Source organism: Eurosta solidaginis, chromosome 2, assembly GCF_040869045.1.
Source record: "Eurosta solidaginis isolate ZX-2024a chromosome 2, ASM4086904v1, whole genome shotgun sequence".
Classification (NCBI taxonomy): Eukaryota; Metazoa; Arthropoda; class Insecta; order Diptera; family Tephritidae; genus Eurosta; species Eurosta solidaginis.
This window is the reverse complement of record NC_090320.1, coordinates 170,498,851-170,515,426: the sequence shown is the minus strand read 5'-3', so window position 1 is coordinate 170,515,426 and position 16,576 is coordinate 170,498,851. Positions and strand designations below refer to the sequence as shown.

At 37.0% G+C, this 16,576-nt stretch overlaps 1 protein-coding gene across 3 annotated transcripts in view; it reads left to right on the top strand.

The window, feature by feature from the left end:
- Positions 1-16,576, top strand: part of FASN1 (Fatty acid synthase 1) — a 320,602-nt gene that overhangs the window by 173,829 nt on the left and 130,197 nt on the right. Inside the window, exon 1 of one of the 3 annotated variants that reach the window (XM_067766393.1) lies at positions 8,984-9,014. The exons of the other annotated variants lie outside the window; for them this stretch is intronic. Coding sequence (XP_067622494.1) covers positions 8,999-9,014 — 16 coding nt within the window. The 5' untranslated portion in view covers positions 8,984-8,998. Of the gene's footprint in view, positions 1-8,983; positions 9,015-16,576 lie in introns of those variants that run through there. 3 annotated transcript variants of the gene reach the window in all.

Sequence of the window (16,576 nt, the reverse complement as noted above, 5' to 3'; positions counted from 1 at the left end):
ACTTTTGTGAACTCTTCTGTTGTCTATCAGGACGGTTGACCCAAAATCCTTCTGCACCGTTTTTTCGACATAGAGTTTTGTGAACTTGTTACCTATTCTTTTGTTCGTCTTCACGAAGACTTTTCCCCCGGGCTATAGAGTCGTAATTTGCTTCCCATATTGTGTCTTACCAAGTCTGACTGTTGAGTTTCCAACAGCTTGAGTCGTATTTGTTCCCTAAGTTCTTCAGGAATATAATGAATTATATCTATAGGCCTTTTTTGCGTTATGGACTGTCCGATTGTATTTTGATGTTGCGACAAGAATCAGTTCAATTGTGTCAGATACCTTACCCTCCAGCTGCAGACAACGAGCAATTTCAGTAAGTGTACTATGAAATCGCTCAACTTGACCGTTCGACGTACTATGTGCAGGAGGTGTGGTGTAAATTTCCGCACCGAAATTATTTCTCAATATTGTCTTAATCGTTTCCGAGTTTAGGGACTTTTCATTGTCGCAGACTAAGGTTTTGGTATTTTTGTAAAAGTTAAGCAATTCATATATGGGTTCTTTAACGTCAACTATAGCTCTAGACCTTATTAGAAATACCACAGCGAATTTCGAAAACTTGTCTATGGATGTTAGGAAGTGAGTTTTGTCCGTGGAATAAATATCCACATGGATAATTTCCCCTGGACACGAGGGAATAGGGGTTTTCCCTATTCCCGGGTTTGGTGGATGCCGTTGGTATTTAGCCTCATGACATACTTTATAATTAGAAATTATTTCCTTCAACATTTTCCTCATGCCAGAAAAGTAGTAGCATTCGAGGATTTGGTGTACATTTTCACGCAATGATCTATGGGCCCTGTTGTGTTCTGTCTGCAAAATCTCCAGCTGGTCATCCTTATTGAAAACGTCTATGACCTGTTTTTTTCGTATGCTGTATCCTAACTGCGGGAAACTCGGTATTTTGTGTTGCATTTTAGCAAGAGTCGGTAAGTCACACAACACACCGTTCACAACGTTTGTATTAACGCATTCCTTCATTGCGTGCAGAAGTTCGTCGGGGCCACTGAAAATTATACGGTGTCTCATCTTTGTTTTGAAAACTATTTTTGTGCTTTTCGAGAATTATTCGCCTTCCTCAAGAGTAATTCGACTCCGAAAAAATTTCAAAGGATTTGGCACCGTCGAAATAGTCTGGGTAAGGGACTGCTCACTATTCTCCATCACGCTGTCTGATCGTTCCACAGTGGCGCTTCTGCCGTTAAAGCATGGCAAAAATCAAAAAAATCATGAAAGCTTTCGCTAAATGTAATACATGTTTCTAATAGAGGATTTTCCAGGGATCAAGAATATACAATTTTTTTTTTTTCACAGAAAATTATAGTTTACCAGGTAGAGCCGCTCAAAGTTGACCAATTTTCAACATTGGGAAAAATTTGAAATTTTTCTTTTTTTTTCGTTGTATTTAAAACAGTTTTGTGGGTAAATAAGGCGGCCGGTTGTCGTTTTCTTGTATAGCAATTAAAGATAATTTAATTTAGGATTGAAACAAAAAAAAAAATTGTTTTTTTTTTGTTAAAATTTGGCGGATATACCTGTTTTTCGAAATTCCTATTTTTAGGCCCTTTTTAAAACTTTGATGGAAAAAAAAATGTTAAAATATGTGCTCCGTCAAATTAACAGTAGTTATTTGTGAAATATTCAGTTATCTAAATTCATAAAGTCTACCTGCGTCCAGCTGCAACTTCACTTTTTACATCAAATAAAGTTAAACAACCTCGGGCATAAATAAATACGCGCCTGAGCAGGTATATATAATTCAGTACGGCCGTAAGGTCGTTTTTGTTATTGGAACTTGTTAACAACATACATTTTTTTAGTTACGAATTGTATACCTGAAATTCATTTTAATAATTTGAGTAGGTTTATAAAGCTATCTATCATACAATGCACATTATCATTCGTCTTCTGGAGATTAAGGAACTAAGTGTTCTGTTTACTTAAATAAAGTGAATAGTATTTTTAAATATAGTCCACAGTTTAATATTTAGTCAGATACACTCGAAGCCAGTTCTTATATGTATCTAGAAAACACGAAACTATTCGCGGTGTTTAAATCTACAAAGTCAAGGCGGGACTTCGTTGAGGCTATTATGAGAGAATTAGCGAGTGAAACAAGCATTAAAGAAAAGGAAGGCCTGGAAGAAAAAAGTGGTTTACAATACATCATGATAGAAAGAAATGGAAGGACGTCTATCGTAACAATTCAAAATTTCTAAGTAAGCATGAAAAGTGGCTAGCTTACAAAACTTTTTTGGACGAAGAAACACCTAACACCTCAACCAATCCAACTAGAGGGAGTCCAACAAAACCCATAGAAGAGTGGTCTACCTACACAAGGAAAAGGAAGCTGTCTGATACCACAAAAGCTATGGCAACGACTCATCTTTCAGAAGCACTGGTTATTAAATATAAAAAAGACGATAAAAATGTGAAGTCTCATATAACAGAAGCAGTTGCGGTAGCAAGTCCAGTGCGACTGATGAGGATCAAAAACAGCATTCCCACACCACCAAATGCGCTACCTAAGAAATACACTCCCGAAGAAGCTTTGGCGTTGTTTATAGATCTCGGTTTAACGAAGAAAAAATATATTATATTGCGTAAGTCATTATTGCAACGTAATGCCGATATTTTACCTGGAAAAAAAAATTACTCAAGCCAAGAAAGAGGCAGTTCCTCTAAGTCCCAAAATAATCGAAGTATCAGCTGAAATTGAGTTACAAAACCTAATGAATCATACGTCTACACGACTCCTTCAAAGTTTTACTGAAGAAAAGTTGAAATCACTGCCAAAGGAGCTGGCATTGATAACTATGTGTGGCTGTGATGGATCATCAGGACAAAGCGCATATAAACAAAGAATAAATGTAGACGATGAAACAATTACAGATAGTAATATGTTTATGGCTTCTATTGTTCCATTACGACTAAAAGATAAAGCTTTAGAATATTGTTAAAATCCACGTCCGTCATCAACTATATTGTGCCGCCCGATATTATTTGAATACGAGAAGGAGTCTTCGGAACTGATACAAGCTACAGTGAGTGATATAAAAAATCAATTTTCCAAATTAGAACCAACAATAGTTGAAATTGAAGAGGGGAATGCCATTACAATAAAGCATGATTTTCTTCTAACAATGGTCGATGGAAAAGTTTTGAACTTAATAACAAATACGACATCTACAATGAAATGTCCAATTTGTAAGAAGAGCCAAAAGGACTTTGAAAATCTTGATGATTCAATAACTGACGAACTAAATTATGAGTATGGAATATCTCCTTTGCATGCTAGGATAAGGTGTATGGAATTTGTTTTGAAGCTGGCTTATACACTACCACAACAAGGAGAAGTTTTCGACGACAATACAACATGTAAGGAGAAACAAAACAGGAGGAAAAAAATAATTCAGGATACATTCTATAAAGAGATTGGCCTTAGAGTTGACTGTCCAAAGTATGGATACTGAAATACAAATGATGGTAAATCCTCAAGAAGATTTTTTGAAGACGATGAAGTGACTGCTCGCATAACAAGGGTTGATAGAGATATTGTGAACATATTGGGAGTAATTTTAAATATTTTAAACTGCCATGAACCAGTTAATGGACCCAAATTTGGAGAATATGTATCTAAAACTACAGAGTTGCTGCATCAAAAGTATCCTGAGAAGAAACTTACACCAACGGTACATAAAATTTTAGCACATGGAAAAGATATAATAGAGTACCAGTGCTTACCATTAGGAGAATTGTCTGAAGAAGCTCAAGAATCTAAGAACAAGGACTACAAAAGATATAGATGTATGAACACCTGCAAAGCATCACGAGTTAGACAAAATGAAGACCTTTTCAACATGTTAGCTATCACTTCTGATCCAGTCATAACATCTATGAGGTATGTAAGAACACAAAAAGATCATACAGATGCGTATAGTTCAGAAATGGTTGCTTTGTTAGATACATGTTCCAGTGACGATGACTATGTTAAGATAAAATAAGTTTCTCACTTCTTATCACAATAATGAAAAAGAGATTTACTAATCAATTTTTTTTACTTTATTGAAAAATAAGATATCTATGTACAAGTAAATTTTTTACTTCAAATAAAAGATTTAAGTAATTTAGTAATTTATAAATATATACTTTTCGTTATTGCATTTCTCTAAAGCAGGCATGCTTAACCAACGAACCGATATCATTTCGTTACGATAATTAACGTTAAAAAACGAAACAAAGTCATTTCGTTTCGTTTATTGACGTTAAGAACGTCAAATTAACGTTTATTAACGTTGATTATCGTAACGCAATGATATCGGTTCGTTGGTTAAGCATGCCTGCTCTAAAGTTTATCAAATTTATTTTAAAGCTTAGGCATTTCGCCTTCAAACGAGTACTTAATTTTTATAGAAATCAATACGTCTATCGAGTTTGGTACAAATTGGTAAAGCGGTTACTAAGATCAAACTTTTTAGCATAAATGGGCAGTGCCACTCCCCTTTTCCAAAATTCGTTGGCTGTTTAATCTTTAGCTCAAACAAAATTTCATTGCACCACTTTCAATAACTTTTAGTTATTAATAAAATACATATTTGGCTTGTAAATTAAAAAAAAAAAAACATGTAAAATTTTACGATGAATTTTGAAGCACCTTGTTATTGTGGCATTAAAAACGGACATTTGAGTTTTATAAGAGTATTGCCATTTTAAACAAACAATACGTCTATCGATTTTGGTAGTTATTGATTACGTGACTACTTAGATACAAATTTTTATCATAAGTGCGCAGTGCCACGCTATCTTATCAAAATCAGTAGTTTATCTTATTTAATGCTTAAATACGTCATTATAAGACAAATCTCATTTTATTTTTTTTTTTTATTTCTTACTAAAAACATTTTGTTTTTGCATTTTTCTAAAAATTTTCGATTTTGAAGAATTTTTTTTAACCACCCTGTATCTGTGACATTCTGAGCTTTCACGCAAATAATTATCTTTCATTTGCCTTTTGAATTTTTAAAATATCTTCATTGGTTCAAAACTTATGATTTTTGCAAAGAAAAAACCCAAAAGGCGCCACTGTGCGTTCGCAATCCATTGCATTTATATGCTGCCGGGACAATGCGTCAGCAACTAGGTTTTCTTTTCCAGGTTTGTAATGGAATTGAGGGGAAAACTCCTCCACAAAGGCTCGCCATCTCTTGAGCTTGACATTAGGATTTTTATCAGAAATTGCAAAGGTCAGAGGCTGGTGGTGGGTAAAATCTTTAGGTTGTTCACGCCGTATAAGTAGTCCCGGAGCTTCTGTAGGGCCCAGACTATAGCCAACAACTCCCGCTCATTAGTAGCGTAGTTCTCCTCAGTCTGCGAAAGTGTTCTCGATATCATTGTTATAGGGCGCCCGCCCTGACACAAGACGGCGCCTATGCCATGAGATGATGCGTCAGTGGTCAACTCGAATGGCTTTTCATAGTCAGGGTACAGAAGCAATACATCCTCAGATGCAAGGATTTTCTTCACCCTATCGAATGCGCTTAGTGCCTCATCATCGAGAGTTATTTCGACTCTCTTCGATTGGTTGTCTTTTATCTTCCCATTTTCACCTCGCAAATATTTCGTCAGTGGCTTAACAATCGCGGCAAAGTCCCTCACAAAGCGCCGGTAATAGCCTGCAAGTCCCAAAAATGAGCGCAATGCTCGAAGTGATCTTGGAACCTCGAAGCCAAGTATGTCTTTTACCTTGTTGGGGCAGGTCCTTATGCCGTCTTTAGACACAGTAAATCCAAGAAACTCAACGCTCTGCCAAAAGAATTTAGATTTTACGGCAGATACGCGCATATTAGCACTGTACAGTTTTTCAAGGATTCGATCGACGTCTCTACCATGCTCCTCTGCAGTTTTAGAGAATATGATAACATCATCGATGTAGACGTGACATGTCCTTCCAATCTCGTCCCTCAAGATGTCATCTATGGCCCGCTGAAAAATGCTTGGAGCATTCTTCAGGCCGAAAGGCAGTCTGCAGAATTCATACTTCCCACTGTTTACGGACAAAGCTGTCTTTTCACGGTCCCTCTCCGCCAATTTAATTTGATGGAAGCCCGACTTCAGATCGATTGTTGAAAAAATGCCGAGCCTCCCATATTTGGTAGAATAACAGAGGTATCATGGATTGGATACTTATCGCTTATGGTTTTGCTGTTAAGTTTCCTAAAGTCTATCACCAGGCGCGACTTCCTCTTACTCTCCTCGTTATGTCCCTTTTTATCTACTACCCATATTAGATTGTTTTAGGGAGAACGGGATGGCCTTATAATACCGTTGCGCAACATGTCTGAAATTTCATTGTTCACGAATTCCATTGCTGCCATGGGGTATGGGTAGATTTTAGAGTACACCGGAAGGTCGTCGGCGGTCCTAATTGTTCCAAGGATGTTAGGGTTGTACGGCAGAGCCTCGTATGGATCAGCGAAAGGTCTAGCATGCCGCTTCAGAATTGATTTAGCGCTCTGTTATGCCCCCACCACATTCTGGTCCGGTGAAGTTAACCTATTTACGCCTGGGCAGCGGGAACAAGAAAACCTCTCCCAACCTCCATCGTATCTCAAAATTCCGTTTCACAAATCTATATTATCGTTCACCTCCCTAAGAAGATCGAAGCCAATGATACCGTCAAATGTATCTAGGCTAAGGAGGATAAAAAACTCGAAGTTCTTGTTAAAAATATTTATTATGCAGTACTGATCAACTTTTTCGGTGCCATGAATAGATCTAACAGTGAAAGGTCTTTGCAGGAATTTCATTCCCTTAAGAGTATTGAACATTTTAATATAACTTTTGGCGGCACCTGTATCGACCAGAACTTTAGACCTCTTCCCCGAAGTGTCCTGCTGACATAGGGCAAGAGGGACCTAACTCTAAAAAGCTAACGTCATCGCTAGGTTCAAATTCATTGTTTTCAAGCTGCTCGTCGAAACTAAAGTTGGCATAGCCATAGTCGTCTTCACTCGGATAATGTCCATTCTCCAAACCATTAATCTCATGAGCGAGGTGGTTAATACGTTCCTTCTTTGGGGCTGAGTAGCGTTCACTTTTGATTTCGAGAAAAACCCTGAACCACTTGTCGGGCATCATTATATGGCGGCTGTATCCTTGTTTGCCTAAAACGTGAAAGAGATCTCTTCCATTGGGACCGGACGATGTCGTACTTGCTCATTTGGGCCCTACGGTATTGTGGTGAATATTGGTATGAATTGGGGACCTGAGGTAAAAGATTCGTCCTTCCGATCGAATTCATGATAGTAATTTTTGTCATCCTCGCTCGGTTAGCCTCAAGTTCCTGGGCCAATGCCAGTGCAGAAGGCAGATCCGCGGGTTGCGACGAGAAAAGAATATCGCACAATGGCCGATTAAGGCCGGAAATGAACACACGAAGGGCATCTTCCCGATATTTTTTACTAAGCGACTCAATAAGTACCCGATTTTCACCGTGAGTCATTTTGATTTTGTTGATTATAAGTGTCACCTTCCGTTCTATCTCATCATAGAACTTAGCCACCGATAATGACCCTTGGCTCAACATTGGGAGCTCTTGTTCAATCAAATACACTGGTTTTTTATCAGCGTAAGTGAAATCCAACCTTGAAATTATAGCCTCAAAATTCAGGACTGTGTTAAAAGAAGACAAACCATGTCAGCAGACCCCACCACCGTATTCCTTATAATACCCACAGCTTGATAGTGCCTTCAGCTTCCTGCATAATTTTCAAAAATTTATAAGCCGTATGTGCGGCCTGCCTACAGGACACGTACCTCTCCTGATCGCCGTTAATTCCGGCATTGTCTTGACAAGGTCCAGTGATTCGTCACAAGCAACGCCAGGTCGAATTGTAACAGCCTCGTATTTCAACACTCTAGCAGTGGTTTCCATTCTCGTCAACAAAGATGGACGAATTGACCAGTAGATTCGTCCATCTTTGTCTGAAACTCACGCTTTGTCTGCTCGGCCGCCGCGCGAACCGCAACATTCAAAAGGGCCTGCATCTGAGCCTGGTCCATTTTAAGTCTAACACCTAACAACCGTCTTTCAAAACAAACGTCTTCTCTTAGGACAACACTTTGCAAAAACTTCCAACACTTTATTTATTTATTTAAACGGTATGCTAAACACTACTTACATACAGATATTCATATTCAATTTCTGGTAGGATCGGGGTGTCTTCGTTAGAGTGTCCTCGCTGGAGTGTCACGACCTGTATTGTTGAATGTTAATTAATTTAATAGGGGTTCGCCCGTACGTGTTAGACACGTTTACTTACTTTGTATTTTCACAAACGTTTAATTTATTTTTGTGTTGTGGGTATCCAACCCTTCGTCGATTAAAAAGTTTTTAATTGTGATATTTCAATTTTATTTCCCTGACACAGGTCAGTGCCGGTTAGATGAGCAACTATGACTAACATACAACTTCTCGGTGACTGCACCTGAATGCCTATCTCTACTTCCACAATCGAGACACTGCTGCCCGTGATAATGCTGACTTGGCATTTGCCGTTTGCTGGTATGCTCGGCTTTCATTATTCGAATCGAGTTTCGCATTGCAGTGGGAATGATGGCAGCTTGGTGTTCACTTGCTGATTCAGCGTTTGGCTTAATTTGTGCTGTTGTTATGATACGCTGTTGTTATTGTTGCTGTTTGCATAGTTACTGTTGGGTTCCTGTTTGCATAATTACTGTTGGGTGCTAACTTATACATTTGAAGGAGTACTAGTGAAATGAAAAACATATTAGTGTCCGATTTGTTTTCTTCCGATAATTGTTGTTTTTAACAGCTAATGTTTCTCCATCTTTGCTTTTTAGCCAAACTTCAAAGAGTGAATTTCGTGAAATAGCCATAACTAGTTGATGATATAGGAAAATTTGGTACAGTGCAGTTGGTTTTACTTCAATGCAGTCCGTCTTTGGTATGATTCATTTTTAGCTTTATTCTCTATTTATATAGTCTTAGCCCAAGCGTTTTATTATTTCACTTGTCATAGAATAAGAAACGGGAAAATAATACCTGCTAATGCGTAACAAAAATATACTTATCCATTTCTTTGTTTTAAAGATCTACCTAAGATCTCAAACTCCGAGCGAGCTTTAGGTAGGCGTTTATGTGATGAATACATACATATGTATATTACCGAAGCACTCAATTGCTTAGAAGTATCACCCATAATAGACGACCCACAGGTACCCTGCAAAAATCGTTGGATCATGTGGTCCACCGGAGTACTTACCAATATATTCCACTGTAATGCAGCAATGGACCAACTCATGTTTCTACACGAACACATTGTAAGCCGATCATTGCTCGTTTTTAACGATTGTAATCACTACACGATGTTTATTGGACTGTGGGTACTCCATGGATTACTCTGATGTAATGCGAAGCTGGAGTATATGGTCCAGTCCTAGGACATCGCAATGTTAATTGGACCATATTTTTTGTATGAATTGTGGCTAATTTTGGAGTACTCGGTTGGTCCATAGCGAGTACTCCATACATGCATGCATCGAGTACTCGCGATTTTTGCAGGGTAGGCGTGCATACATAAGATAAGTTGATGTGATAAGTGCACACCTCTTTAACTATGGGAAAACTCATATGACAAACAATGAAGGCTATTCAGTGCACAAGTTGCCTTTTTCTGGGTTTTTACCATTTCAGCTATAACTGCCTTTTTTTGGGATCTAGTATTGTATACTTGAATTGAGGACATTCCATTGTTAGGTCACTGCGCTTCATACGTGGGCGAGGGCATAGAGACCTTAAAAAAAAACGCAAAATTTCGCAATGGTTTTTTTTTTATCTGTAACTATATGAAACTCCCTTCAATGTGTATGTATTCGTTCAATGGAATTGAGCGGAATCAGGCAAGTTTTATTCTGTTGAAAACGAAAAATTTTCTAAGCTTACTAAACTTTTAGTGGCTGTCTAAAACAAAAAAAAAATTTTTTAATGCCTACGTGGCTGAAACTTACCAATGCTGTTATAAACTACCCAAGTATGTTAAATAAAACAGTTTGAAGTCAAAACAGTTATCGAAAAGTTCACCACGTGGCCACAAAATTGGTCAAAAATTTTGGACTGTGAAATGATTTTTACACTTGTTTCAATTATCCAAGTTTCATAATGCTTATCATGGTGATTGTGGGTTTTTACTTTGCTGTGTATACATTTTCTTAACTGTCATTTATTAATCTGTTGCATGTCAAAACATTTTTGAGATTGGAGAACATTGTTTTTTGGACTTTTGGCATCCTAAAAGTGAAAAAAGTTACACTGTGCGGCGTACTATTTGTCATCGACGAGTTATCGGTTGATAATCAGCATGTTATCGGCTTTCCAACAACGTGCTATCGACGCTTTATCGGTTTGGTATACATAGCAACGTTATCGAAGACTCAAACGTTTCTTATTAAACGAAAACAGTTTACAAAGTCAACAATATATCGATAACCCCTCGATGACAAACCAATTAGAAAGTAATAATAGCTCGATTACTCTACAATACAAATCCCATAACAAACGGATAACTCGTCTATAGTTATTTTTACCGATACCGAGTTAATGAGGCTTTTCTAAAAAATATCCCGAAATGGTCATAAATTATTTCCGATATGATTCCGATAAAGGTCCTAAAGCATATCCGAAATAATCCCGAAGTAGGGGCAAAATGACCTCGCAGTTACCCGAACTAGTTCGTGCATGATTACGAAAAACTTTCGAATTTGGTACAGAACGATACCAAAGTTATGCCGAAAAGATTTCAAACGAGAAAGAAATTATTCCGAATAGATTCCCACAATCCCTTAAGGTGGGCTCTATTCTGAAAGACCCTTTCGAAAATAGCCACAAACACGTGAAGTAATACTATCTTCATTTTACACCAGGTGCGGACCATAGGGATATTGGTGTTAAAGGCGTAGGTTCCACATTACAATTGAAAAGATGGTTGGCGTCATGTGGGGACACATCGCTTGCAGGACATACATTACGTATGTCGGGGTTGATTCTGGACAAATAAAAGTTTAACCTGTTACAGCATCCAGGACAAAGTTGAACCAAGGTGACTTGTGTCTACCTTAAGAGTGTACTTTCTTCTACTGCAAGGGTAGGGCATTGTATATTAATAACAGGGTTCACCGGGCGCGTCTTGGAGAAAGCGTTTACCGATTATGTGTGGATTTGGCTTAGGGCCTGCTTATGCATGTCTGGATCAAGCGACTGTGTTGGCAGGTCCGGATCTCGTCCTTTATCGTTAATACAACAACAACAACGATATACATATATACCCTCAGAAGTAACGGCAATGTTTTAAAAATATGTAGATCTGTTTTATGGAAATATGTGGGCTTTTTAGCACGCTTATATTGCTTCACTTGTATGTATGCTTCTAGGTTAAGCGCGGAAATGAGAGTTAGACCAATCTAGCGGCAATTATTGAAGACTTTCTGCAGGGGTTAAATAATTGTAGCGGAGACACGAACCTATGTGCTACGGTGCTATCTACACCAAATACCCAAGCGAATTGTAGATACTAAAACGGCACCACTTTAGCGTGTTTTTTAGTTTTTTACACTGTATCTTATTTATGTTACTCATCAAACAATTACCTGTAATTATTTAGTGCTTTTTCTATCGCTTATCCGCTCCGCAATTGTAATTGATATATTGCTTTTTTAATGTATGCATAATAAAATAAAATAATTTAAACAATTTTTTTAAGTTAAACGGTTTTATTGAAAACAATACTTACATGAAGTAATAATCATCAATCTAGGGCGTTGATCAGACAATTAAACAAAAGCGTTGGGCGCGTGAAATTTCTACAAATGTGAGGCGTAGCATAGCCTGATTAAGGTTCAGTTGGTCTTATATATGACTATCAATAGAAATTTGACGCGTCCAACACTTTTATTTAATTGTCTGATCAACGCCCTAGATTCATGAGGAGTGTGATGACTTGTACCTAGGACCTACCTAATTATTTTCTAGCTTTTAGTATTATTATTACTTCATGTAAGTATTGTTGTCAATAAAACCGTTTAACTTAAAAATTTTTTTAAATTATTTTATTTTCAAGTTTTTAGTTTTTATTTAATTGCCTATTATTTCTCATTCTATTTAGTTCCTTTAGTGACTCATTATTACAAGGACTCTTTCCTGACAATTTGTTACAATCTAAGTCCTCAATGCATAATCCTTCCAAAGACTTTACTCGACTCTGCGCCACGTATGCTTGTCCCTCCTCGAACTCCAAAGTATTTTGATGTCACTTCTACCGGACTGTATGTAATATTTGTTTCAAATATGAGCCAAATCGGACATCATAGGTCGCTTTCCATTCTTGTATGTATTATGTGTTCCAAATATGAGCCAAATCGGACCACAAATACGATTTTTGTGAATATCTCGATCCTTGCGCCACATAGCGGCGATTTTTTCATAGGTCGCTTTCTATTCTTGTATGTATTATGTGTTCCAAATACGAGCCAAATCGAACCACAAGTACGATTTTTGTGAATATCTCGATCCTTGCGCCACCTAGCGGCGATTTTTTTCCATAAGTCGCTTTCTATTCTTGTATATATTATGTGTTCCAAATATGGCCAAATCGGACCACAAATACGATTTTTGTGAATATCTCGATTTGCGCCACCTAGCGGCGATTGTTTTTTTTATAGGTCGCTTTCTATTCTTGTATGTATTATGTGTTCAAAATATGGGTCAAATCGGATCACAAATACGATTTTTGTGAATATCTCGATCCTTGCGCCACTTAGCTACGATTTTTTTCTTATTATTGCATTGTAAACTGGTTCTGAACTATACTCCAAGTTTCAAGCTAGTAGCTTATCGGGAATTTACTTAAATTTCAATTACAAAATTCGTGCTAGCCAGCCAACCAACCAGCCTGTCAAGTCAAGCTAAATAAAACCGTTTAAAAAATAATTTAAAATTATTTTTAAGTTAAACGGTTTTATTGAAAACAATACTTACATGAAGTAATAATAACACTAAAAGCTAGAAAATAATTAGGTAGGTCCTAGGTACTAGTCATCACACTCCTCATCAATCTAGGGCGTCGATCAGACAATTAAATAAAAGCGTTGGGCGCGTGAAATTTCTAAAAATGTGAAGCGTAGCATAACATGATTAAGGTTCAGTTGGTCTTATATATGATTATCAATAGAAATTTCACGCGCCCAACGCTTTTATTTAATTGTCTGATCATCGCCCTAGATTGATGAGGAGTGTGATTACTAGTACCTAGGACCTACCTAATTATTTTCTAGCTTTTAGTGTTATTATTACTTCATGTAAGTATAGTTTTCAATAAAACCGTTTAACTTAAAAATTATTTGAAATTCTTTTTTAAACGGTTGTATTTAGCTTGACTTGACAGGCTGGTTGGTTGGCTGGCTGGCACGAATTTTGTAATTGAAATTTAAGTAACTCCCCGATAAGCTACAAACTTGAAACTTGGAATATAGTTCAGAACCCGATGACAATGTAATAATAAGAAAAAAATTGCCGCTAAGTGGCGCAAGGATCGAGATATTCACAAAAATCGTATTTGTGATCCGATTTGACCCATATTTGGAACACATAATACATACAAGAATAGAAAGCAACCTATGAAAAAAAACAATCGCCGCTAGGTGGCGCAAATCGAGATATTCACAAAAATCGTATTTGTGGTCCGATTTGGCCATATTTGGAACACATAATATATACAAGAATAGAAAGCGACTTATGGAAAAAAAATCGCCGCTAGGTGGCGCAAGGATCGAGATATTCACAAAAATCGTATTTGTGGTCCGATTTGACCCATATTTGGAACACATAATACATACAAGAATAGAAAGCGACCTATGAAAAAAACAATCGCCGCTAGGTGGGGCAAATCGAGATATTCACAAAAATCGTATTTGTGGTCCGATTTGGCTCGTATTTGGAACACATAATACATACAAGAATAGAAAGCGACCTATGAAAAAATCGCCGCTAGGTGGCGCAAGGATCGAGATATTCACAAAAATCGTACTTGTGGTCCGATTTGGCTCGTATTTGGAACACATAATACATACAAGAATAGAAAGCGACCTATGAAAACAAAAATCGCCGCTAGATGGCGCAAGGATCGAGATATTCACAAAAATCGTATTTGTGGTCCGATTTGGCTCATATTTGGAGCACATAATACATACAAGAATAGAGAGCGATCTATGAAAAATGAAAAAAAAAAATCGCCGCTAGGTAGCGCTAGGATCGAGATAATCACAAAAATCGTACTTGTGATCCGATTTGACCCATATTTGGAACACATAATACATACAAGAATAGAAAGCGACCTATGAAAAAAAAATCGCCGCTAGATGGCGCAAGGATCGAGATATTCACAAAAATCGTATTTGTGGTCCGATTTGGCTCATATTTGCAGCACATAATACATACAAGAATAGAGAGCGACCTATGAAAAATGAAAAAAAAAATCGCCGCTAGGTGGTGCCAGGATCGAGATAATCACAAAAATCGTATTTGTGGTCCGATTTGGCTCATATTTGGACACATAATACAACCTAGGACCTACTTAAATATTTCCTAGCTTTTAGTATTGTTATTACTTCATGTAAGTATTGTTTTCAATAAAACCGTTTAACTTTATTTAATTGCCTATTATTTCTCATTCTATTTAGTTTGTTTAGTGACTCATTTTTACAAGGACTCTTTCCTGACAATTTGTTACAATCTAAGTCCTCAATACATAATCCTTCCAAAGACTTTACTCGACTCTGCGCCACGTATGCTTGTCCCTCCTCGAACTCCAAAATATTTTGATGTCACTTCTATCGGACTGTATGTCATATTTGTTCCAAATATGAGCCAAATCGGACATCATATGTCGCTTTCTATTCTTGTATGTATTATGTGTTCCAAATGTGAGCCAAATCGGACAACAAATACGATTTTGTGAATATCTCGATCCTTGCGCCCCCTATCAGCGCTTTTTTACATAGGTCGCTTATTATTCTTGTATGTATTATGTGTTCCAAATATTAGCCAAATCGGACCACAAGTACGATTTTTGTGAATATCTCGATCCTTGCGCCACCTAGCGGCGATTTTTTTCCATAAGTCGCTTTCTATTCTTGTATATATTATGTGTTCCAAATATGGCCAAATCGGACCACAAATACGATTTTTGTGAATATCTCGATTTTCGCCACCTAGCGGCGATTGTTTTTTTCATATGTCGCTTTCTATTCTTGTATGTATTATGTGTTCCAAATCGGATCACAAATACGATTTTTGTGAATATCTCGATCCTTGCGCCACTTAGCGGCGATTTTTTATACCTTTCATGAAAATGAAATGGTATATTAATTTCGTCACGAAACCCAAAATTGTAAGTCCTTAAAGGAAAATAGATAGACCCACCATTAAGTATACCGAAATAATCAGGTTGAAGAGCTGAGTTGATTTAGCCATGTCCGTCTGTCCGTCTGTCTGTTTGTATGCAAACCAGTCCCTCAATTTTTGAGATATCTTGATAAAATTTGGTGAGCGGGTGTATTTGGGTGTCCGATTAGACATTTGTCGGAACCGGCCGGATCGGACCACTATAGCATATATCCTCCATACAACCGATTTTTCAGAAAAAGAGGATTTTTGTAATATCTTACTCAATTTAACAGATTGAAGCTTCAAACATATAATTTCGTATATTGCACATATTGTTGCGTGAAAAAATTAATGAGATCGGTCGTATATATAGTATATATCCCCCACAACCGATTGTTCAGATAAGAAACTTTTCGTAATTGCTGCCCTATTTTAAGAGCTAGAGGCTTCAAATTTCAACGAATGCTTACGTATATAGCATATATTGTTGTCTGAAAAAATCATACAGATAGGTGGTATATATAGTATATATATATATTTTCGCAATTTTAGTCCCATTTTAACAGCTAGAAGCTTTAAATTCCACCGAATGCTTACATATATGGCATATATTGTTGTCTGAAAAAATTATAGATATCGGTTGTATATATAGTATATATCTCATACAAACGATTGTTCAGATAAGAAACTTTTCGCAATTTCTACCCCATTTTAACAGCTATAAGCTTCAAATTTCACCGATTGCTTACGTATATGGTATATATTGTTGTGTCAAAAAATCATAGAGATCGGTGATATATATAATATATATGATGGTATGTATAGTATATATATATAGTATATATATATTTTTCTGGCAGCGATTTAGTTTAGCACCCCCCGAGTTCGGGGTTAAACTTGGTATCAAATGAAAGAGGGAGTTCTCCAGATCACAAATATATATAACTTAAAGTACGCAGACTTATAGCTTATAGTTTACGAGTTATTTGATGTTAAAGTTTTCAAATTTAGCAAATTTCTATAGCACTCTCACTTACAATTTACACATCTTTCAAAAACTTTATGCTCATA